General features: G+C 38.3%; 5 protein-coding genes across 5 annotated transcripts; 2 read left to right on the forward strand and 3 right to left on the reverse strand.

The window, feature by feature from the left end:
- Positions 1-1,856: 1,856 nt before the first annotated feature.
- Positions 1,857-3,822, forward strand: CBG10242 (the record flags this gene model as incomplete). The annotated part of the gene is made up of 3 exons (XM_045240730.1): positions 1,857-2,643; positions 3,161-3,389; positions 3,762-3,822. 3 exons carry the CDS (start codon positions 1,857-1,859, stop codon positions 3,820-3,822), a joined length of 1,077 nt encoding a protein of 358 aa, XP_045094234.1.
- A 1,140-nt stretch (positions 3,823-4,962) lies between these two features.
- CBG25742 lies at positions 4,963-7,507 on the forward strand (the record flags this gene model as incomplete). Its single annotated transcript, XM_045240731.1, has 3 exons — positions 4,963-5,002; positions 6,811-6,886; positions 7,369-7,507. The coding sequence occupies 3 exons, from the start codon at positions 4,963-4,965 to the stop codon at positions 7,505-7,507; spliced, it is 255 nt and encodes an 84-aa protein (XP_045099006.1).
- Positions 7,508-10,915: 3,408 nt separating this feature from the next.
- CBG10243 lies at positions 10,916-12,415 on the reverse strand (the record flags this gene model as incomplete). Its single annotated transcript, XM_002631930.2, has 3 exons — positions 10,916-11,500; positions 11,564-11,954; positions 12,228-12,415. 3 exons carry the CDS (start codon positions 12,413-12,415, stop codon positions 10,916-10,918), a joined length of 1,164 nt encoding a protein of 387 aa, XP_002631976.2.
- A 2,252-nt stretch (positions 12,416-14,667) lies between these two features.
- On the reverse strand, positions 14,668-15,781 carry CBG25741 (the record flags this gene model as incomplete). Its single annotated transcript, XM_045240733.1, has 6 exons — positions 14,668-14,718; positions 14,768-14,950; positions 15,027-15,236; positions 15,282-15,404; positions 15,454-15,660; positions 15,716-15,781. 6 exons carry the CDS (start codon positions 15,779-15,781, stop codon positions 14,668-14,670), a joined length of 840 nt encoding a protein of 279 aa, XP_045099005.1.
- A 6,903-nt stretch (positions 15,782-22,684) lies between these two features.
- On the reverse strand, positions 22,685-23,308 carry CBG10247 (the record flags this gene model as incomplete). The annotated part of the gene is made up of 3 exons (XM_002631931.1): positions 22,685-22,793; positions 22,841-23,181; positions 23,255-23,308. 3 exons carry the CDS (start codon positions 23,306-23,308, stop codon positions 22,685-22,687), a joined length of 504 nt encoding a protein of 167 aa, XP_002631977.1.
- Between the last annotated feature and the right edge of the window lie 282 nt (positions 23,309-23,590).

Consider the following 23,590-nt stretch of genomic DNA (forward strand, 5'->3'; position numbering starts at 1 on the left):
TTTAATCCTCATTTCTTGTTTGTCCGATTCCCTCATTCTTGAATTTTTCACTCTGCAAGTAGATGGTTTGAAAGACTTCTGCTGTCGTAAGCAAAAGAATTGTATGCGCGAATTGTACTTTTCACGTGATGGCTTTTCTGTCCAGATTATCTCTAGCATACTTCGATGACACTATGATTGAATTCTAGGATTATTATGACTTGATCACGAAATTTGTAATGCTCAAATTTCTTTTGATTGCTCATTGCTTGTTCTTGTTTCTCGAGCTCGATTCAAACGTTTTCATAAGTTTTCCGATTTTTGGAACAACACGCGAATGAGTTCTTGTACAGCGATCTGACATCATTCTGATTTTATTTCAAACCTATCAGAACCACACGATTTTATTCAGGGTCTCTATTGCTCACACAGGATATCTAATTTTTAGAAGCTTGATCAGGCTTTATTTTTATACAAAATACTGAAAATGTGAATGAGAGACGCCAGTGGGCGTGACTGAAAGTCTTAAAGCGTCAACTACCTTAACCTAAACATATTTTCATTCTCAGCCCTTATTTCCTCATTTTTCACTGATTTTCGTCATGCTTTCGGTTTCTTTTTACTCAATAAGTCGAAAAAACCATTTTGATAGCGAAGACTTCAAAACCTGAAAAACTAATGTTTGGGTTACGGTATTTTGTCCACGGTCATCGGCGTTTCTCTTCAGCTACAGTTTTGGTACCAGAGTTATAAATAATTTATCAGCTACCAAATCAATTTAAAAGTTGAAAGAACATATGACTTGTTTCATAAAATATTGCTTTTTTTAAACATTGATCATGGAGAAATCTAAATCTGTTCGAATGAACTTAACAAAAAGAGTTTAAGACTCGTGTTAGCTAATTAATGTTTTGTAAACAATTTTATGGCATCCCTCATTACATTTGTAGTTTTGATAATCTCTGTTCTCTGTAGGTTAGTTCATTTGTGTTGTTTCCGTTGAGAAGTAGAGCACTACAGTCAAAATTTTTTGCTTGGCTCTATTTTTTTCTTCGCTTGGCTCTGATTGGCTCTGATGGGCGGAGTTTTCCGGCATCTGGCTCAGGGCGGAGCGTCATCCAGTTGCTCCGAATATGTTTGGAGACCTGGTGACCCACCTCCTTCTGTCACTCCGTAAATCCGAATTCTTCTGAGGACTTCTAAGCACCGCCCCTCTCACCAATTGTTTCAATCATAACTGTTTTCCATATATTTCGCTTCCAGGGAGGTATATCACAAAGTAGTTAACTTAAAAACACTTATCATAATACAAATTGTATCTTGGCAGTTGAAAACTTGTGAGACCATAAACTCTTGAAATCCGCGAGAGGTCGAAAAAATATTGTTGTATATGCAATTTTTCAAAATTTTACATGTGCCATTTTTTCTGTTCTCAGCTTGTCACATCAAAAAAATTATTCGATATGCGTGACTATATATTGGAATTTGAATCAGCTAGGTGGTGTCAACTGATTATTTGCATAGGTTTTTTCCTTGTCCAATTAAACCCATACTTTTTTATTCATATTACTCGTGCATTGAAAAAATGCCTGGTCTGAAATGAACCAATTTTCTAGAGTCTGTTTTTTTCTCATAAAACACATCAAGAGCCAATCGGAACTTGGCACATTTGACTTGCATTGGTAGAGTTAGACGACAATTTTGTGATCACTTGAGCTGAAGCTAACTTCTGACTTTCAGAATTTTGAGTAATTCAAGACCTCTTTTGATGGAATAATTGTTTTCATTCTCATTCGTTAGACAACCTGTTTGTTTATTAAAATATTCTGATTTCCTAAAGTGAAGTTTCTAGGTACTGTCACAAGAGATACGCAAGCATGCTGAGGAGAAATTCTTCTGCTCCACCAGTCACTAGACGACCATCAATGAACTCCGACTCATCTTCAACTACAATTATCAAATTCCCATTTTTGGGGAAAGTGGAGATTAGAAAAACTGCTATGGTCACACCTCTCTCGCCATCCAGAACCTCTAACCTTGAGCGTACCGCCTCTAGAAGCGTCAAGTATCAAGTAGCCCCTCCGGAAAGAAAAAGAGCACAGTCAGTGTCTCGCTTAACCACCACAGAGAAGACTGCGACCCCAGTTACTACACCAAAACAAATCCATGGCTCTCTGAACAATCTCAAGGATGAGAATCTTTACAAGTACTATCCGGATCCTCCACAAAAAGACCATTACATGAAGGTAAAGGAACTGGGTTACTGCAAAAACAAGCTAGTGAGATTTTTTCTCATGCAGAACACCCAATGTCCAGACTGGGTCTTAGTCCAGAAGACCATTCCAGTCGGCTTGGTGTCAACGAGATTGAAGGATGGAGTTCATGTTGTTGATGAATTCCGACTACACATGAAACTGAGTGAACTCCAACATCCAAATATTCTCAAAATGTTTTCCATGAAAACCATGGAATTCTTCCACGAGTTGCGAATGGAATACGTCGATGGCGGAAGTCTGAAAGACCAACTTTGCAAGAATGCATTCTTCACAGAACCCCATGCGAGGGAGATTTTCACTCAGCTCATAGATGCTGTGGCTTTCCTTCACAGAAGAAACATTGCTCATTTCGACATTCATCCAGGCAATATTTTTGTCACGCAAACAGGTATTGATGATCACGATGTATCCAAGGCCACTCTATACGTGCACTTTGAGCTCAATTATCTCGGTTCATTCGAAAGATTTTTGAAAAATTCTGAGTGATAATTTATTTATCATGATATAACCAATATTTTATCAGTTGACAAATTTTTGATATCTCTCAAAGGAACCGAGGTAATTGAGCATAAAGTGCACATCTGTGATGAACTTCGATCAGAGCAAATAAGATATGCATTTCAGACAGTACCAGGTTCGTTAGGAGTCGGAAAACGGAACATTTGATTTTTCCGACCTATCATTTCAAAAAAATTCCGAAACAAAAACTTTTCCGCTATGGGCTCATTGGCGACATTTTTGTTGACTTTAGGTGTTTTTTAAACTTTTGATGTTAGTTACAGAAAAATGAATTAAGTATTCGAGAAAAATTGAGATATCCGATGTTCCGCGGTCCGCGCAAGCCTTGTCAGTAACACAACACGCACTTAACAGAGCACATGAACATTAAATGTCTCAAATTCTAGGAATCGTCAAGGTCGGAGGCTTTTGGAGGGCTCAGATGTGCTTTGACAAATTTGGGAAAATCCCCCAAACATACGACGGAGTACGGGGACACAAAGCTTACGCAGCTCCTGAGTGCTACAGAAAAAGAAAAACTGCAAGATATTTGGCACCACCTGTGGATAACTGGGCATGTGGAATTGTACTGCTCACAATGTTGACTAACAATCTTCCATGGCTCAAAGCAGAGAAGTAAGTAGATTTTTGGGATTTCTTATGTTGTTAATTTCCAAAAACTGGCCTACTCCAATCATCAATTTTTGAGTTTCTAAATTTCTTTCCTTTCTCCAGATCGCACTTACAGTATGCTGATTGGGTCTACACGAAAAAAAATCCCCATTCCCCGTTATGCTTGTATCAGCAGCACAGCGAAAGGTGGGCATCAATCTGTGCAAATCCAAGTAATAGAACCCTAAACTTTAGAAATTATCGAGAAGTTGCTCGATCCAAATCCCAAATCGCGTTCCACCGTTGAGACAGTCAAAATCAATAATGGCTGGTTTCCTCGCAAAGCAAAGTACGTTTTGTTTTGTTTATAAGGTTGTATTAATAGTTTTTTTTCAGCGCCAAAAATCCATCATCGGCTATTCGTCGTGTGGCAAGCAACCCAAATTGGAAGCAATAATATAATTGAACGAATCTAAGTTCCTCTGTTTTCTCCAAAATCCCTAATCTATATACTTTCAATTTTTTTCCTTCTCACCGCTAACTTTCTTTTCTAGCTTTGTTAGTTTAAAACAAATCTCCGTCAGAATTTTAGAACGGAGGAACTTAGAAACAATATTTTCACACTTTTTAATTACCGTATTATATATTTGAAACTCTATTAGAAACCTACCATCTACACACACTTAAAGCTCAAGTTACTCGGTTCTCACAAAAGGTATGAAAATTATAATAACTGATAAAGTGTTGGAGATATTATGAGACGCATTTTATCAGTTAACAAAATGGTAACTTTCTTTTAAAGAAACGGAGATAATTGAGCTCGAAATGCACGAATAGGGTGGGCTTAGAGCCTTAGAGCTATAAGATCATTTACGGTATTCTGTATTTTTACCTTTACTATAATTTTTATTCCGGAACATCTGTTTTGTTATATCAGTAATCTCTAATTTTCATATTTATCAATTACTCTCAATTATTTCCATACACTCTTTATTTTTCAAATGTCTTTTCTTCCCCCCTTCTGTTTATGATTGTACTGTATCTCCCGCGAAATTTCCATTTTTTTAATTTGTCATCTGTCCCAGTTAATATTTCGAAACGTCCCATTTGATGGTTGAACTCATCAGTCTCTAACTTCCTATTTGATTTCCTATGCGATTCCCTTAAAATGCTCTCTTGAAAGTATATTTTCATTATGATAAAAATTTGGAATTTCTTCAAATACAATTTCCAGTTGTTTTGTTCTGTTTCAATTATGCAGAACACTCCGTGATCGAGAAACACAGAGGGAAGAAAGATAGTTAAGACAGAGACATCACTCTAACTACTGTCTCTAACACCATTCTCGTTGTCCTCTTCCACCGCTCTGCCGTCTTATCGTGCCCAAAACCGTCAGGAGGAAGAAGGAGGCATTGAAGGTGGAGAAGAGAGTCCTCCACATCGTGTTCCGTATCTTCTTCTAGCCTTCTCTCTCGTAATCGCTTCCATATCGCCCCTTAACAACGCCTTCCTGCAACGAGAGCCTCTCCGCTCATTCAAACTATATAATCTTCTGATAGAAACAAGCGGAAAACAGCGAGCAGAGAAGAGTCATGCAATGGAGATAGAGACGCTTGTGAAACGAGACGAAACAACAAGTAAGTGTATTTAGTTGCGAGAGTAGGAAACAGAGCATTTTGAGTAGTTTTTTTTTTAGAAATAGACTCCGCCCAACGGAAGATGCATGATGAGATGATTGAAGGTAGGGAGAAGAAAACGACCAAAAGAAAGGGATCAATGGGAAACCGGATGGACTTCGGGATCAAGTTTGTAAGGCTTTCTGGAATCTGGAGCAGGAAAAATACTTGGAAAGGCACGTGGAAAACTGAAACAATGGCATCACACAACTCGACTTGATCATCAACTATTTGAGCTGGAAAAGATGATACTCTCGTGGACGAGAAATGTATAATTGGGAATAATGTAGTGAAATCGAGGAATTGTTGATGAGAAGTGTGTCGAGGTGGGATCCAATATCTCAGATGGAGCAGAGTACGCTTTTTAATTTCGAAACGAGGACCAAATCTTATTGTCTTTTAGGTTTGTCGGTAGATTCCCATCTTTAGAAATATTGAGGAGCTCGAGTAAGGGAGAGCTTTATTTCTCAAGATCAATCGGACATTTCAAGAACATCACGGAATGTACATTTTCTGTCGTTTTGAGAAAACCGTTACCGAATCGCCATGAAAACCCATATAATCCTTGAATGCATGCTTGAGCTAAAACCATGGGCCTCCAACTGAATCGCTCAAAAACACGACTTCCAGAATGATCGCGAAAAATCAATTACGAACAACTAGCGGAGTATAACAAGCATCTCAACTCAAAGTTTAAATTCAAACCCTGAAGCGTCGTCTTCACTCCAAAATTTTTGAAAATTTCGAGAAAATGAGATATATAGGCTCAAAGTGGACGATCCGGGTGTCGTTCTATTAGAGGTTTTACGGTAACCTTGCCAACCTTGGAATTTTTTCAGATCACGAAGCATACCTTCTTTTCCTACCTCAATTGTTCGCATTCGGAGCTACAACAGAAGCCTTCTTTTGCTCATAACATTTTGAAGGTTTATTTGACCTACCGTTACAACATTGACCGTCTGTCTACTCCTCCTGAGAGTTCCAATCACCACAACCAAGCGATGAAATTGATTTTCTTGCCGTGGAATTGGAAAAAAAATAAGCAGAATCTCATGCGAGGAGTCTTGTTCATCAAAACTATGGAGAACAATTTGAACGAATGTGAGTGTAAACGACGAAGTTGGATGCTTGCAGATTGAAGAAAACTGAAAACATTCTCAGGACAAATGGTTATGAAAGGCTGTAGAAAAACTATCTGAACTAGTTGCTAATGCTTTGGTCCGAATTAAAAAATGGACAGAAGGTTGAAAGAAGACGCTACCGTAGCCGGTCATTTTTATTTGGTTTATGACAAAGCTGAATTCTGAGAAGGACGAAAAACTGCATCAAGATAGTGTGAGTTCATCAATTTACGCTTCCTTCCATCAAAAACCGTATTTTCAGAAACTACTTCAGAAGCTGCTAAATTCACAAGATCCCTACACCTTCAGTTTTGCTTTCTTCCAAATTGCACATTTATTTCTCTCTGAGAAACGAGAAAGGTCCAACTAATCCACCAAATTATGTGTTAGGTGAGTGTGTGCGCGCGCAATGGTCCGCCCACATTTTCGGGATACGAGGGTCCGTTGCTGAGCATACATATGACCCCCCATCTTATTGATCCTTTTTGTTCCCGTAAGAACAGCGTGTTCCGTATATTCGTTTTCTATTCATCAAAATAACCCAAACGGTTTCGCATAATTTGAAAAAAGGTAAGCTCTTCGGAATGGTATTTTCGGAGTGTTAGCACAAATACATAATTTTATAGAACTTGTTTCTTGATTTTACAGGAGAATCACGCAAGGACAACCGGAGAATCTATCTTCTTCTCGTCAGTGCTGGTATTTCAAAGGATGATGGATTTTAGTATGGACCAGATTGCATAACTTGGGAAGTGGCAAATACACGCGATTTACGAGAACTGAGAAAATAAATTGGTGAGCGAATATTTCAGCATCGTCACAGTCGATTCAGAAGATACAATTTCAGATATTTCCGAGTAACAAGATAATTCAGATGCTGAGTTCCGACTGTTTGGAAATCTCTAACTGCCCAAAAGGAATCAGAGAATCCAAAAAAAACGGCCACACCAATAGCTAAAAATACGGGAGGCCTTTCACTGATGGTACTGGATCAGCGTATTTTGTAAGTTATTCGCCTTTCTGAATAATTCAAAATACGCAATGATTTTCAGAAGCTAACCTGACGGACTGGGAAAGATCATGCCACTCAAATGCCAAAGAAGCTTCTCCGAAAATTACCTTTGATGGACAACAAGCGTGGCGAAAAAGAAAATCGATGAAAAGCAAGAAGTAATCGGATAGCCATGGGCGATGAGCCGCTTTCAGCTTCATTTCTGCTTGCACTCATTGCGTACAAACTTACACTCGTGTTAGAAGCTTCGATGATCTTACTATCACACAATTCAATTCGAGGTTTCTCAATACTACGATCCCAAACTTCTCAAGTGATGTCGATTCCGGGTAAACTGAACAATTCTGAAGCCACCACTTCCTAAAACAAATCTTAACAATTCGTTAGTTATTTTCAGTAGCCCCGTTCTAAATATTTCTAATTACAGAAGTCATCAGTAAATGAATCGATCCACGACGATAATCAAGTTCCGGTGTTGTACTATTCAGAGAAAATCCGGTTTCAATGATGCAAAGATGAAGTTGAAAACATCCTGCTACAACCTTAGAACGAAGAACTTCCCAATTTTCCACGAACCTATTGAAGAGCTTCATCCACGATTACGAAATCATTTACAGTGAAAAAAGCTGTGAGTATTTTCAAACGTTTCGTAGTCTAAGTTTTGTTAAAAAGCCAAATTTAAGCAACATACATTCCTGTAAATTGTAGCAAATCGATCAGAACCATTTTTCCTTTTTCATTTATTGGATTTCATAGCTTTTTTTCAGAGAAATTTAATTCGAATTTGAAAATCCGCGAAAAAATGAGTGATAGTCCAGGGGAGCATGTTTGCGGTGCGCACGAAAAATCAAATTATCCGTCTCCCATTATCTGTTCTTTTTCACTAGCTTTTTCTTTTAAAAAAATGAGAAAAAGAAAAAACATGTGGCACCGAAAAACTAGAAAAAAAACGTTTCTGTCTCAGATATTTCATCGAAAAACAATTGGCTACTGACGGAGAGGAATAATAAAAATCAACGTAAAGTTGTTCTTGGGAAAATAAACGATCGTCTTGAAGGAACATCAATGATTTAGCAATGTATTGCAACTCCTTCAAAAATTCATTAACGTTTGTTCTGAAAATGTCTGAAAATGTCAACAATTGAACTTACAGAGTGTTCGATGGGTCTTCGAGTCGCAGCAATCGGTCGAAAACGTGTTCTATGCAGACGGATCATGCGAAAAATTACTAATTTTGGGGCAAGAGATAAGCAGAAGAGAACATTTCAAAATCTGCAAGACTGAAGAAAGAAGGAGGAATGGAAATGAAACAATATGGAAGGAGGAAGAAGGACTAAGAAACCATGCTCATCTCTTCTTGCGCCTACATAACAACAAAACCTGAACAGATCGGAAACTATTTTTTTGTCGCTATGAAGGACTGGAAAATTATTCAAGATTCCTCTCAAATACCGAACTATGCTCTCATAAACTGGATAGAGACTAAAAGGACCTGTCAGACAGGGAATCGCTTGGAGTCATCTGTAAAAAGCGGAGGAAAAGGTTCGAATCGTGCCTTGCTCGAGATATTGATCGAAATTATTTTTTGTTTTAGCAAAATGTTCAAGAATATGAATGCCAAGTGGGAAGAGCCGCGATTCGATAGCTCAGCTCATGACGTTCGATGAAATCAAGATTTACTCCGAAATTAACAGCCTGACTGTTTCGTCTTCAATCAATTTTTAACCGATTACCAACTGCAATAGGACACATCAAACGCATTTTTCCACAAAGCTGTTAACCTACTAGGTTTTGATTGCGGTTAGTAAAACGTTCCAGCAACATGGTACTCTCCGCAAAAACGTTTCAGATTCCATGCACGCATAGACAGTTTTTAAATTAATATTACGACAAAGTCAGGACATTGGTATCGGCCACTAATCGAGAAATCGCATAGCACCGAAACCTTACTAAAGTGAGTTTTTCTGTGATAAAATTATTCTGAATTGCTCGAAAAAATTTCTGTGATAAAATTATTCTGAATTGCTCGAAAAAATAGCTCAGCTGATGCTGGTTATTTTTGAGATCGAGTTTTTTTTTGGTTTTCTACAGAATGATTCCGCAATTCTCTCAAAAAAAGGGCCGAACTTTCACTTGATGATCGTCCCAACTGCGGCATCAATCGATTTCCCTGTAAAAGACCCACCACTTCACAACACTGCTTTCGAATTAAGTAACATCGACACCTTTTTTTAGTTAGATGCATTTTTCGACTGTGAGAGCTAGCTTCGAGATCCACCAGGCAGTTTTCATTAAGAAAACACGATCTCCCTCTTACCAAAACTGCCCTTGTTATTTTCATAACTGTCGTACATCCTTCGCTTCTGACGTTTTTTTCTCAGTCTTTGCTAGGCTCTGTCTTCTCCACGTAGAATTTCTCTGATTCTCTCTTGTACATCATTATTGACCTTGTGTTCTCGTCATAGACGAGCATCATCAAGACGGTCACTCAACGTACGTCTACACTGCACACTGTGCATTTTTCTTCTGCGTCTCTCTCGATACCACGCACTCTCGGTCTGTCGAAGACATCGTGCGCACGGAGACGTCCCTCTTCGTCGACTCACGAAACAATCGTTCATCCTTCGCCTTTTTTTTGTATCATCGATTGTCTCGAGCAGGCGTGTTGCTTGTGTACCAAAAAAGAGGAAGTATGCAACGATGCTGGCAAGACAAGTAGACGACGTCGGATGCTTATCCAAATACGTTCTCAGTTACATTTTGAAGAGCATGAGACATAAGAATATCAGTTGAACAGCTCCTACGTAGCTTTAGAGTTATACAGAAAACGTGAAAACTGTTTATCTGAACAGATAGTCCCTAGATTTTGAGAAATAATACATGAGAAATCAAACTTCATGAACCTCCTTAGCATTTGAAGGCCACGTATTAGAGATGCTCCTCTGTTGTAAAAAACTGTAGGTACGGTCCGCTCGTTCACAAATCCCTCTTTGAAAATGAAGACACATACGCTACCTCATCCGATGATGCATCACGCTAGAGACCTCAGTTTTGAAACATGCGCCTTGGTGGCCTGAGATTTTAACAGTATACATCCCTTTCCCATGAGCATCTCAGCCAAGCAGTTCAATAAATCGTGTACCAGTCGTCGCATATAGCCCAGTTTGACCTCAAATTAGTACACGTGAACTGTTTATGGCCATGTGTCTTCTCTTTTTTCGTGACTGTCAATTCTGACGCAGTAGGTAGGAGCTGTTCTTCTCCACAGTGTGATATTCAGAATCGAACCATTGAAGCGCTTCACGCTGTTCTAATCTTACTCTTGGGACTGTTCTCTTCTTCATACTCAAAATGTTCTGTTCACTGACGTTGGGACTGTCTTTTTTTTATTTTCCGTGTCTTCTGGAATCAACATTTCTACTGAATCGGAACACGTATTGCCGAGGACGACGATTTTTATTTTGGAAGAGAAAATATCGCGAATTGAAATGAATTGAGACAAGGACGAAGTGAACTTCTAGAAGCTCACAACGTAGTACTTGCACAAAAATGTTAGTCATGGGGAATGTGGATCACGGGAAAGAGAAGAAATCACAACCAGCCTAGTGTTTCCGCAGAAATTATAGCAAAAAGATGTTAAATTTGAAAAAAAGAAAGAGTGGATGCTTAAAAAAAAACAGAACGGGAACGGGGAGAAGTTTTAAACCTGGAGTAATCAATTAAACAGCTATTATTATTCTTCTAGCAGAATCTGAACAGCAAGTTTTCCTCATCAAACACATCTAGTGGTATGGAAAACTCATAATACTCCTCATCATCTGTTGACTCTGTTTCCTCAGGTACTGCTGCATTTGAAGGTGTGGATTCTTCGTTTGGAGACTCGTTGGTTGTTGCAGATAAGCCTGAATGGTCCGGAGCGGGTCTTTTGGCTTTTGGAGGTCCTTGATTCAGCACAGTCGGAACTGCAGGTGTCGATAGCGTTCGAGAACGTTTTGAGCTTCGCGGTAGGGGCTCCGGTGCTTCCGGTATAGACGTGGCGGATGAAATAGTCGGTCTGTGTTCCGGAATTTCTTGAGATTTTGAGGGAGATGCAGCTAGAGTATCATCATTATCGGAATCGGAAGAGTACGCTGGTGATGAAGATGTTGAACGCCCGCTAGTAGAAGACGATGGACTTGCTTCCGAAGAAATTGCATCTGGGTTCGGACCAGTTTTTTCTGATGTCTTCTCGTTTTCTGATGATATCCTGATGGTTGGAACGTTGTTTTCTTTGTTTAAGGCTGCATTGCCTGGATCTTCATAAATTGATAATACGCTTTCCTCGTTCTGAAAAAGAATTTCGTTAACATAAATAAAAGTATACTTCGAGTAGTAAAGAAAATAACATACCCGATAGTTTATGTAAGGCTTGTTGTGGAAGAGGCGTATTGCCTTGGCTACATCTTCTTTCAAACGAAATTCAACAAAAGCTCTTCGTTGAATTGGATTGATAGCGGAGAAACAGACTTCTATGCCAGTAGGATCATTTTTTCCACGGAAAAGATCTTTTATATCTTGCCAGGTAGTAGACGGTGGGCAATTGTCGACGTAAACGCGATGAACGGATCTTAACTGCGGACCTCCACGACCACGTGCAACACTGTATTCTTCACTGATTTCTCCTTCACGGAGAACCATGCCACCAGGACCACGTGGTCCACCACTTGTCGAGAACTCAACCCGAATAAATTTATCACAGATTGGAAAGCCGTTGCGCGTCTTTACAGCTTTTTCGGCATCTCTGCAAAAGATTGCATAATTATTTCATTGTATTCAGTTTTGAACTTAAGGAGGCCAAACGTCAAAAAAATTTCGAAAGATATTTTATCTAGGAAATTTCAATAAGGTATTGAACTCATGAAGAACACAGATCAGGAGTACATCGCTACTAATATAAGCTCGGCGCGATCTTGTTCCCCACACTATTTTCCAAGCTGTTTGCTGCCTCAGCTCCTTTACTGGTTGGAAGAATCTCTCTATTTTTGATCAAGTGTAGCGAACAAAAAAAACTCACTCAAGTTTGACAAACTCCATGAACCCATATCCTGGACGGCCCGCTTTCCCCTTCTTGACATCGATATACTTGATTTCCCCGCTGGTTTTGAAGAAATCTCTCAGCAAGTCTTCATCGATGTCTGTAGGCAGGTTACCAAGAAAGATCCGACCTTCGATGTGCGAATAAGACTTTTTCGGTTGGCTCATTAAAAGATCTGAAAATTAAAAATGTTACGGTGCAATTCGAAAAGCAAGACACGGTGAGAAAAAAAAAGAAAGCGGTTCATGTGTGCCTAGGATAATATTTGTGAAAGGAAGACAGACACGCGAAGGGCGACGACGACACCAGACAAGAAAAAAAAAGAGAACGCAGTGTGCGGTGGTCCCGTGAAACAGTTGGACTGTCTCGCGGAAATGAGGCAAGACAGAACAGCGGGCACGACCTTGACTGCCCGGTTCATCAGTGTCTCTATGCAAGGTTTACTATGCGAAATCGAGGAGTGCTAGAGTTTGACGTGACAGGTGTTAGAATAATAATATGAAACTAATACAAGGATGCAAAAATCGATAAATTTTATGTACCGATTTTCAAAACAAAGATACTAACGCTGTTTGAAATTTCAGTTTACTTCATTTATCACAAAAATGAATTTTTCGTTAAAAAGTTTGAAATAAAGAATTTTGAGATTTGAAGAAAAAAGTTGAGTAACTTCAGGAAAATAATTAAACAAACAATTCGTAAGCGGTTTCGATAAACAAAGCAATACCAAAGATTTGAATTAGTAGGCAGGCAAATCCCTGAGGGAATTGGGGAAAGATATCAGCTAGTTCGAGGAAAAGATACATGTTGAGCCAGACTTTAAATAAAAGTTTGTTGAAAAAAAAATTAAAATCCAATTATTGGTTAATTGAGAACAAAGATTGCGCAATCGGATGTAGTGGACGGTCCTCTGGGAAATTTTGAAGTTAGCGAATTGGGCGTGACAATAGAGTCCAGTACCAGTTGACAGAAGAACGAGGCAGGCAAGAATGAAGAGTGACGAAGGAGGATCGAGTGCACCAGTTGCATAAAGAAAGGAGAAGACAGTCCAGGGAAGGGAATGGCTCTGGGGCAAAAACGACCTCGACAAGATAATAGGGGGAGAGAGTGGGGAAGAGAGAAGAGGGGAGTGGATTTGGAGATTTAAAAAAGAAGAAGAAAGAAAAACTATAAGAAACTGGGAGCTAGAAAAAAGAAATAAAGATTTGTATCATTTGACTCCTGACCAATAAGTACAAATTGAAAAATAAATTAACAATTTTATGGGGTTCTTCTGGGAACCTGTTGGAACTCTAGCCAAATATTTAAAATATATCTTTTGACCCCAAATTTCAATCTCCGAGTATTTGTAGTTTTTTCGCTGGCTACCTGAATAACCCTATTAAAAATTGTCTTACCGGCTTATTGCTTCAAACATTGAGCCAAACCAGAGGCGTGCTAATTCATATATTCTCAATTTTAAAAATGATACAACCCCCCTCATCTCAATGGTAACGATCTCACAGACTATTTTGCCCAAACACAGTAACTATTCTCTCAGGCGTGTCTTCGTGTCTTCCCAGGAGCACAACCTACCGTAATCCATTGACCGCGAGACAAACATGAAAACAAAGAATACAAATTTGGGGCTGTATATTGTAATGACGGAATGTTTCAACTCAAACCACGAGGCAATGAAATCATTATTTTACACAAAAGGATAAATAATTTTCCAGCAGTTATCTTTTAATCTGCTACATTTGTAATTTTCCGAAATTTTTTATTTCCAGAATAGCATATTTAAGTGGTCTTTATCTTATCTGGTAGTGCGTATGGAACGATACTTTAATAAAAAACAACCGCAGTATGTACAAGTTTATTATTATTAGTGGCCATAGAAAATTAGGATTTAGACAGAGAGAATTTGAGAGAAGAAGAACACATAACATCGTTGAGAAATAACTTAATGCCGCGTTCAAAGTTGATTTCCAGGAGAAATTTCCTGGAAAAACGCTGTCCAAAGCTGCCATTGTTTACCAGATCTCCAGTAACACTAAACATAAAGATTGAAAAAGGCATAAAGATTGAAAAAGTAGAAGATGTAATTAAAAAGATAACTGTAAGATAACCCAACATGGAAGCTAACTAGGAAAATGTTTAATACTGTAAACTTTGATACGAACCCAATAGAACGCCACTTCTAACTCTTAACTTTGACCCCGTATATTTCATTTTCTGGAACCGATGTCAAAAATTAGTCAACAAACAAAATATTTTCAATATACTATTGAAAGTTTTTTCAGTTGACCATTTTTTGATATCTTTTACAAGAAGTGAGATATATTTGGTAAAAGCTAAGTCGCATTCTGTTAGAGTGATGACTGTATATGTGAGGATAAGATGACAGAGAAGTTTTAATTGAAATCCAATTAATACTTCATCAGCCACGTTCTGGTCTCTGGTTTTCTTTATTGGCTTCAAGGTTGTCCAGCTGGAAAAAAATTTGCTGATCATTCAAATATTCAAACCGACAAACTCACTTCTAGCAGTACAATCCTTCCAAGTTTATCTAAGTCTGTTAGGTCTCGCACCGAATGCACTACTTTCAAAAGTGACTCGTGTTGAGCGGTAGCTGCATCGTACGCGGTTTCTTGCTCCGATACGAATACTTTCAAATATTTTGCAGTTAGGAGTCTCAGATTTGTGATGTTAACTGTGTCTTCCTGAAAATGCAAATGCGCTAGATTCATGAAAAAAAGGAAACGGAGAAAATTGAAAACTACAACAATATCTTCTTACATATGTTCTGGTGACAAAATCGTCAAATTCGCATGGTTGATTTTTCAGCAAATCACCAAACTTGGTGTGTGCTTCAATAACCCCGTCTTTCAGTATCTCATTAGTGTCTTCGATGTCACCTCTGTCGAATTGAACCAGTCTCAGTCCCAGATCAATTTTACTCATCTCAGAAACGAGTTTTCTCCATTCCCTAACCTCATGGGTGGCATTCTTAAAGATTGAATATGGAAATTGACCATTTGATAAGTCACTCACTCTGAATGGGGCGCGATAACTCCAAGTCATATTCATGATTTGAACGAAATGCTTGAAATAAATGTTTCGACGCATCACATGTTCGTCAATACGCCTTGCTCTATTGAAGTTCACGTCGGGTCTCTGAAATAGTAGAAAATTGAATATAGGAAAAGAAAACCTTTTGACTCACATAAAGAAGCGGGTAGTTATTTGGGTTAACTGGAAACAACATTTTTAGAAGTGTGATAGCATAATTATTTAAACCATCCAGCTCCAGTTTAACGTCTTCATTTGCCATTTTGATGATTTCAGTTTTCTTGTTGAGTATGCATCCCATGGATTGGCTAACTTCATTGCTAACCACTTCCACGATCACTTTTTGAGTGTCCGGATCCAACTGGAAGACTTTATAGATACAAAAAACTAATAAGATTGTCTAATGAATTTTCTACCGTAGTGACGTCATATGTAGGCCATACAGATTTCCATACGCGCATAATTTCTGAGTCGGTGAGCATTTTTTACCTGAAATTTTGTAGTTTTTGAATGGAAGTTATTATGAACAGGGAAAGAGGATATACAAGAGATTTAATGAGACATGGAATTTTAGATTTTGGAGGACCAGGCTTCTGATTTTTCGATTTTTGAGAATTGTTGTCTGCGGTTCCTTAGTCGGTAAATGCAGTAAATGCTCTAATAGAAAGCCACCCTACAGGTGCACTTTGAGCTCAATTATCTCGGTTCCATCAATAGTTATCAAAACTTTGTCAACTGATCAATTATTTTTCACCAGCAAGCTGGTGCGCCTTCGGCGCGATTCAATCTATTTTTTTTCAAATGTTCGTCGCTTCGTTTCTCACTTTTTCTAAATGAAAGGGTCACGTGAATATATATGTATTTTTCAATTTTTTCAAAAGTCCACAGACGGACACGAGGACGGACAGACGCCTCTAGCGTTTTATTATAAAGGAAGATAACATCACAAATATTTTACCAGTTGACAGATTCTTAATATCCCTCACAATGTCAGCGGAATTGAGATAATGAAGCTCAAAGTTTATGTGTAGGGAGGGCTTCGATCACTTTGAGTTCTATTATCTCGGTTCCTTTAAAAACTATCGAAAATTTGTCAACTGAAAAAGTGTTCATCGTTAAAATACCAACATTTTATTTGTTGATAAATTTTTATAATCTTTTAAAGGAAATAAGATAATCGAGCTCAAAGTGCACGTATAGTGTTAGTTTCGATCAGACTAATATAAATGCACTTTGAGCTCAATTACCTAGGTTCCCTCAAAAGTTATCAAAAATGTGCAGTTTATAAAATGTTGTTCGTGGAATGACCAACATTTTACCAATTGACAAAATTTTGATATCTTATGGAGGAACTGAGATAATTCAGTTCAACGTGCACGTTGAGGGTGGGTGGAGCATTTAAGGTATAATGCGGGAATGTAGAAACAGTAGGTGAGATCATCTAACGAAAATTTAGAAAAAAAATCCGGGATGTCCATCAAAAAACGCAAGACCTCGAATTAAAAAAAATCGATTCGCATCTGCTTCGAAAATAAGGGGTTCTCTCTTCTCTCGTTCCAAATGCGGTGAGAAAACCAGCTGCTCTTTTGAGAGAGAACGCGTCAGGCGCTGTGGTGCTTGTTTTCTAAATCTGGCCAACACCAGCTCTTCTCTCACAACACCGACTCTCCCAGCACGGGGAGTATCCAAGGCCCCGCCGCTTCGCCCAGAGCCGCGCTTCTCCGGTGCTCGTGTGTTTCTCGTGTCGTCTACGTCTTCCGTTTTAATCTCTAATGGAGGCTCTGGTTGATCTTCATCCGGACACTCTTTTCTTCTTTCTTCATAAGAGAAGATGGATAAAAAAGGAAGTAGAAAACGCAAGAAATAGAGCCGTTTGCGGGACAGGAACGATTTTTTAAAATCTCATTTGGATTAAAACAAAAAAGTGGATGGATGTGACGGGTACAAATAAATGCGAGGACGAAATTCGAGATTGAATCAAAAGTGGGAAGAGATTCTCGCTTATCGTAAACATTCTGATAGAACGCTTCCCAAACCGTCAATATAAAGCCGATACATCTCATTTCCTGTAAGAAATATCAAAAAGTGGTCAACTGACAAAGTATTTAACATAATATTGAAAATTTTTTGTCACTTGATCACTTTGTGATAATTTTCACAGAAAACATAATAAATTCAGTCAAAGTTTAAAGTTGTATTTGTCCAAAAATACACAAAAAGAGTAAAGTTGCTGAACTTAAAGGAGGGTAGGCCAAAGATTTTTGGGATTTTCCTTTGAGGTTACCGTATGCATTTTGACTTGATGATTTACAGTAGCCACACAGCGTGGCCATCATGCCGCTTCTCAATATGACAATGGTCCCCCATACAGAAATCTAGCTGGTAGCGACGTGGCACCTTCAATTGTGGACCCACAAGTTCAACTTCTACAGGGGCGCGAAATTTCGAAATTTCTAGAAAAGTTTTTTATTAATTCCCCTTTAATTTTATTACGCTCCCAATATAGTGAACATTCAATAATGAGGCACCGCTTTGCCGCCGGTAGCTCCAAGGACTTTTTAGGCAATTTTATTTCCAGATTTTCCCCCTTTTTGTACGTTTGGCTATCAGAGGTTTGACCAGCTCCAGTTTCGTGGGTCCGCAAGGTTTCCTGGCGGCTCCGCCGTCAGGTTTTAGCCCTACACCATTATTCCCCCTTTTTCTGTTCTTGCTGGTATTTCCCCTTTGATTGTCTTTACCGTTTGTCTTGGCCCCATCCTTTTCTCTCTAATAAATCAATGATACTTTGACTAAAATTCTATGATTTTCTTTGACTAAAATTCTATGATTTTCTACTGAAATTCTGTAACAAATATTCCGATCAGGTCCACATCGTGGTCTGTAAATATTCGAGATAACAAAAAATCGTCAGAATTCTACCAAATAGTGGTGAGAATTCGTAAAATTTGACACTGTCGAAACACTAAAAGGCTGTAATCATAAGCCTGACGATGAATTACTACGGAAATTCGATAAAAATCCGAATAAAATCTCGCCAAAAACATCGGAATAATTGATCGGGTCCACACCGTGGTCTGTAAATAGCGAGAAGACGTATATTCGTCAGAATTCAGCCAGATTCTGGTCAGAATTCGTTTTGAAACCGTTGAAACTGTAAAAAGGCCATAATTATGAGCCGGAGGAGAGCAGATGTGTTGATAAAACCCTAAAATCTGCAAAGCATACTATATGTGTGTTTCTCCTTGGATTTCTGTTGATTTTTATCACGAAAATCCGTCCAAATCGATCAAAAATAATCACTGAACCCCGTCAAGACAAATTTGCCTCTGAATACGGTGCGCGCTGAGAAATGCGCATTGGGTGTAAACACTGCGACGCGCAGTTGCGGACGGCGAGAGAGTGTACTCTCTCATTCAGAAATTTTTTCCAATTTCACCCAATTCGACCGATTTCGCTGGAAATTTGGACGAGTCGATCGACAAAAAATTTATTCAAGTAAGTCTTTATCAATTTGTGATAAAATTTGACTGAAAATCCCAAGAATATTTGACTATTTAGTTCGAAAAAGGTCCAAATGGCCTAAAAATGGTCGTTTGGCCTAAAAATTTCCAAAATTCGAAGTTTTCATGGCATTTCGCCAGCTGCGTGAACGCGTGGCTAAGTATTATACTTGAAAAGTTCAGTTTCTAGTCCCAAAATGTTCGAAGACCAAGAATTTGACCCAAAAACGGAGTCGCCGAAAATTTTGCACTACGAAAATTTTCCAAAAATATCTTCCAGTCCAAAAAATCGTTTTCTTTCGCTCAGAATTGAATTTTTATACTCAATGCTGATTCGGAACCAACAATTCATAAAGAAAATATCTGAAATTCTTGAAGAAAAATTATTTTCGAAAATAAAATCGAAAATCGATAAACGATGGCTAAGCGATGGTAATTTTTTGTATGTGCCTTGCAATGTCCCTAGTAAATTATCTATTGATAAATACCCTTAAAATCTTGCTGAAAATCAGAAAATGACCGCCATTATCTGAAAATGGTGAAAATTCTCTCCGTCTCTTAGTTAGACACACCTATCGCCTCAAAATAAATATAGAAATTTCCAGATCGGGAAAATTCGGGTAGCTACACAACATCGACACGATGGAAAAGGAAAAGATCAAGGAGTCAAAATCGAGTAGCCACAGAAGGCTGGAGGAAGTACCAAGACGTGGAATGTAGCTCCAAGAAAGCTCATAGTGTGGAGAGAAGAGAATAGCTGGAGACGTCGCTGACAAGAAAAAGATCAAAGCGTACGAACTGTAGCTCCAGCAGAGCGGATGCACTTTTAATGAGTGGAATATTTGAAATTTGACAGAAAAACGAACGTGACGTCGTTACAGAATCGCTGTCAATATAGAATAGCTGTCACACCGAAACCGAACCGTGTCAGTCCGATGGATCCGGATCCAGCGCCGATGTCCAATAATAGCAGAAGGCCGAGGAGTCAAGAAAGCCGACGTAACTCCAAAAGCACATCGTCACGTGTACATCGACCCAAATTGACAACTAATTATCGATTTTTCGTTACTTATCAAAATTCCCTCCTAAAAATGTCGAATTTCAGCATAATAAAAATATTTTTGCCAAATCAATTGTGTTCTTAAAAATGTGTCTTGTTGAGTGAAGGCGTGGAACCTTTAGATTCTCTCCGAGTCATCGTAGGCGTCCTTGAATTCGTCGAAGTGAGTCATCGCTCCAGTGCGATCGTCGGAAGAAAGCTATGAAAAAGAGGAAATCGATCAGGAGAAAGAATACGGGAAAGACGCGAGCATAACTAAGAATGTTAGAAGCTAAAGAATGTTGACAAAGTCTTGATGCATTAAGAAAATTCTCGAGAAAATACAGTCTCAATGATGGAAAAACAGCAGTAATTTTTGTTAATATGTCCGATCAAGTAGCTTCACAGTGGCAACAATAGTTTTATCGAGACACACCCTTACAATGAGAATTTACAGAGATAGGCTAAGCTGGAAAAATTGTGCACAACGAAGAAAACTTGATCATCAGGAGTTTTCGCTTCGCAAACAGGCGAGAAGAAAGAAATTCACAGTCCCAGATCCACCTATTGTCTAGTATCTCCCACAATAAGATCGTGAGGAGATGAGTGCCCAAAGCAGTGAACAAATGAGCAATAGAAAATCAATACAACAACGATAATCTCACAGATCGAAACGTTAGAAGCTCAAGATAGAAGGCAGTGGATTTGTAATAGGAAATCAAACCAAAATTCTGACGCTGTGATGATTATGAAGCTCCGAGAAAATTCGAGAGCCCGACTTTATATCGTCATCGTTGTTGGCTTACTATTAGGATTGTTGGCTTACTGCTTGGATTGTTGCTCAATAATTTTCAAAGTAAATGGCTCACTGTTATGTTTTCATCTACAGTAATTACTAGAAATTTAAACTAAAGTCAAAGTACACACAAACACAAACACAAAATAAAAGTGCATTCCTACAAAAGAAAATCTGTCGAAGAAAAACGAAAGCCCGGAAGGAGAGGTTCACCAATATGGTTAGGCCGAGTAAGAGTCAATTCGGAAAGTCATCAGCCTTTTTGATGCTCATTCGAGAATTCGCAGAGCGTCCATCGGAGACAATTGTGACAGATTATTTGAGAAGTATTTTGTTGAGGATCAGGGTGTCTGAGCGAGACATGCCATCTCTATCAGAGATGGAGACATATTATAACGAGATAGCAAATCATTTGTAGAATACGTGTGTTATCGAGTCCTGTGGCAGAGTTTATCGGTACTCATGTCGACTACAAACTCTAATCCGTGTCAAGTAGTAAGTGTCTCCTGCTTCTTACAAGAACTCTAGTCTAGAGAAAGCGTTGATTGGAGCGGCAACTCTAACATCGTTTTCGGCGACTACGGAAAAGAACAAACTGTGAAACAGAAGAGCTCACAAATATCTTATCAGTGATTAAAGATGGAAATGAGATTTTTGAATCAAGCTGTTAATTTTGATAAGTTTTCATATGAACTAAGAAATCGATGGATGTCCTGAAGAAAGGAGTCGAAACAGAAATCGATTTGAAATGAAGAAGAACTAGTTAATGTGCTGAATTTGTTTCTAACCATCTCAAAAGACAGCGAAATGCTCGCGTTGTGTGAAGATCAGATATCCGGAAGGTTCAGTATTGTCTAGCTTTAATGATCTTATTCGTTTCCGAACTAAAGCGAATTCGTCGAGAAGCAGATGATTGATTTGTCTAACTATAAGTCTAACTATAGATGTGCTCTATGACATGTCAACAATTTGAAAAAATAGAAAAAAAATATAAAACATTTTATTTAAAAGTTTAGTTGTTTGTCTATCAACCTTTTTTTGAATTTTAGCAACCGAACATAAACTGACAAAGTTATGATTTTTTGAAAATTTAGCCATGTTTTGGTACTTTTTGGGCAATAACTCCCCAAAAAAATTTTTATCAATTATTCGTTTCGGATTCTTAAATAACTTTTAACGCTCTTTTTAACCATATACGTCTCAATTTTTTTCGAGGGCAACACTTGGGAGTCTTTCCATGTAAGCTCAGTATCACCTGATTCCTGAAAACCCTTATACATTTTCTAATTTTGAAATTTATTTAGAGTCCACATGACATTTAATAACTTCATTTACCTGCTTCTCTCGTCCTCACATAGCTCTCTTTCCCACCTGCCCACATATTCTAATCCTTATGCCTCCTTGTTTTTTTCATGATCGTTCACACCTCATTTTTATTTGATTCCCCGATGTTGGCACCTCGTGTATGGAGCCCCCTAATTTAGTGACTATTTTTCTGAAATTTACTTAAATATATCCTGTTCCATCTAAAAAATGCAAGATCATTGTTTGATTGAAGATCTGTGTTATGTTTTTAACAGTATTTTTATTGGAAGCTGAATTTTATTTTTATGAAAACCTTCTCGATGCTTCAGTTAAATTGAGTTTCAGATATTTGATTAAACATTTAAAAAATGAATTGTTTTCAGATCAAAACCGACATACCAATCGGATCTGCAGCCCGTCTGGTCAAACAATACTACGGACAAGGGTGCACAAAATATTAAATATTTTGTTTTTCGAATCTGAATGAAAAGATTCCTTGTTTGACAATAAGTGTTGTTGTCAAATGTACTTTTGTAAAATAATACTTAATGAGACTAGCCAACGTTTTATAAGTTTTCTAAATAGTGAATTATCTGTTGAATTGAAGACTAAATGTCATTGAAAATGGTCTAGTTACGTTTTAGGAAACGAGTCTGTCAAAAACTTCTAATGCCACACACTACTGTTTCTAATGGCACACACTACTGCTTGCTTATAAGACTTTATTAATGAAATAAGACATCAATCACTTAGGAACGCAGAGTCCATCATCGTTCTTTCCGTTTGGCCCACATTGCGATCCAGGGATTTTTCCCGAGTGTTGGTCGACTGGTGGGTAGAATCCGAGCTTGGTACTAGATATTGAATTGGTTTGAAGAGTTCAAAACATTTGCAAACTCACTGAGGTCCGAAAAGACAAACACGTTTGTAAACAATGTCTCCCATTATGCCGAAATTGCGCTTGCAGTGGGGAAGAGGAAAACCACAAGCCATCTTGGTTTGGATATTGTTAACGTACTCGAAGAATCGAGCTGTCGTCTTTTCCCACTCCTTTACCGTTTTCGTTAGTTCAGCAGGATTTGTCTTTTCAGTCTCTATCATCCAATTGAGCGTATCAGCGTCGACAATTTTGGACTCATTGCGTGGACTTCCATCTGTCAAGAAATAACGGTAATTTTTCCTCACAGCCTTATCATTGCAGTCGAATTTGTTGGCAAGCACCTCCAACTTCTTGTCCCAAGTCTGAAATATGCTAAATTAAAACAATCATGATCTTAACTATCTGAAAACGCTCTCTGAAGATCTTGAAACTCACCAACTTCCACATGTCAGGAATCGCATTGGTTTTGGCAAAATCGCGACGAAGCATGTTATAGAAATCAAGCTCACTCCATTGGACGGCGTTGACAGCAACGCAAAAGCCGAGAAAAGAAGTAGGACCTTCATTCTCGAATGATCTGGTATTTTGGGCTGCTGTGCTCTGCTTTTATATGGTTGTCGGCACAATTTTTGTCAAAGATGGGAACTAGAAGACTTTTCTCAGAAAGGGGAGGTTGAGAATTTGATAACTCTTGAGAAATGAAAATTGAGTTTTTTTGTACTTTGATCATGGAAACCATAGTTTTTGATTTTAAAAAATTTGAAAAAAGGG

Source organism: Caenorhabditis briggsae (assembly GCF_000004555.2).
Source record: "Caenorhabditis briggsae complete genome, chrX, whole genome shotgun sequence".
In the NCBI taxonomy this organism is placed as follows: Eukaryota; Metazoa; Nematoda; class Chromadorea; order Rhabditida; family Rhabditidae; genus Caenorhabditis; species Caenorhabditis briggsae.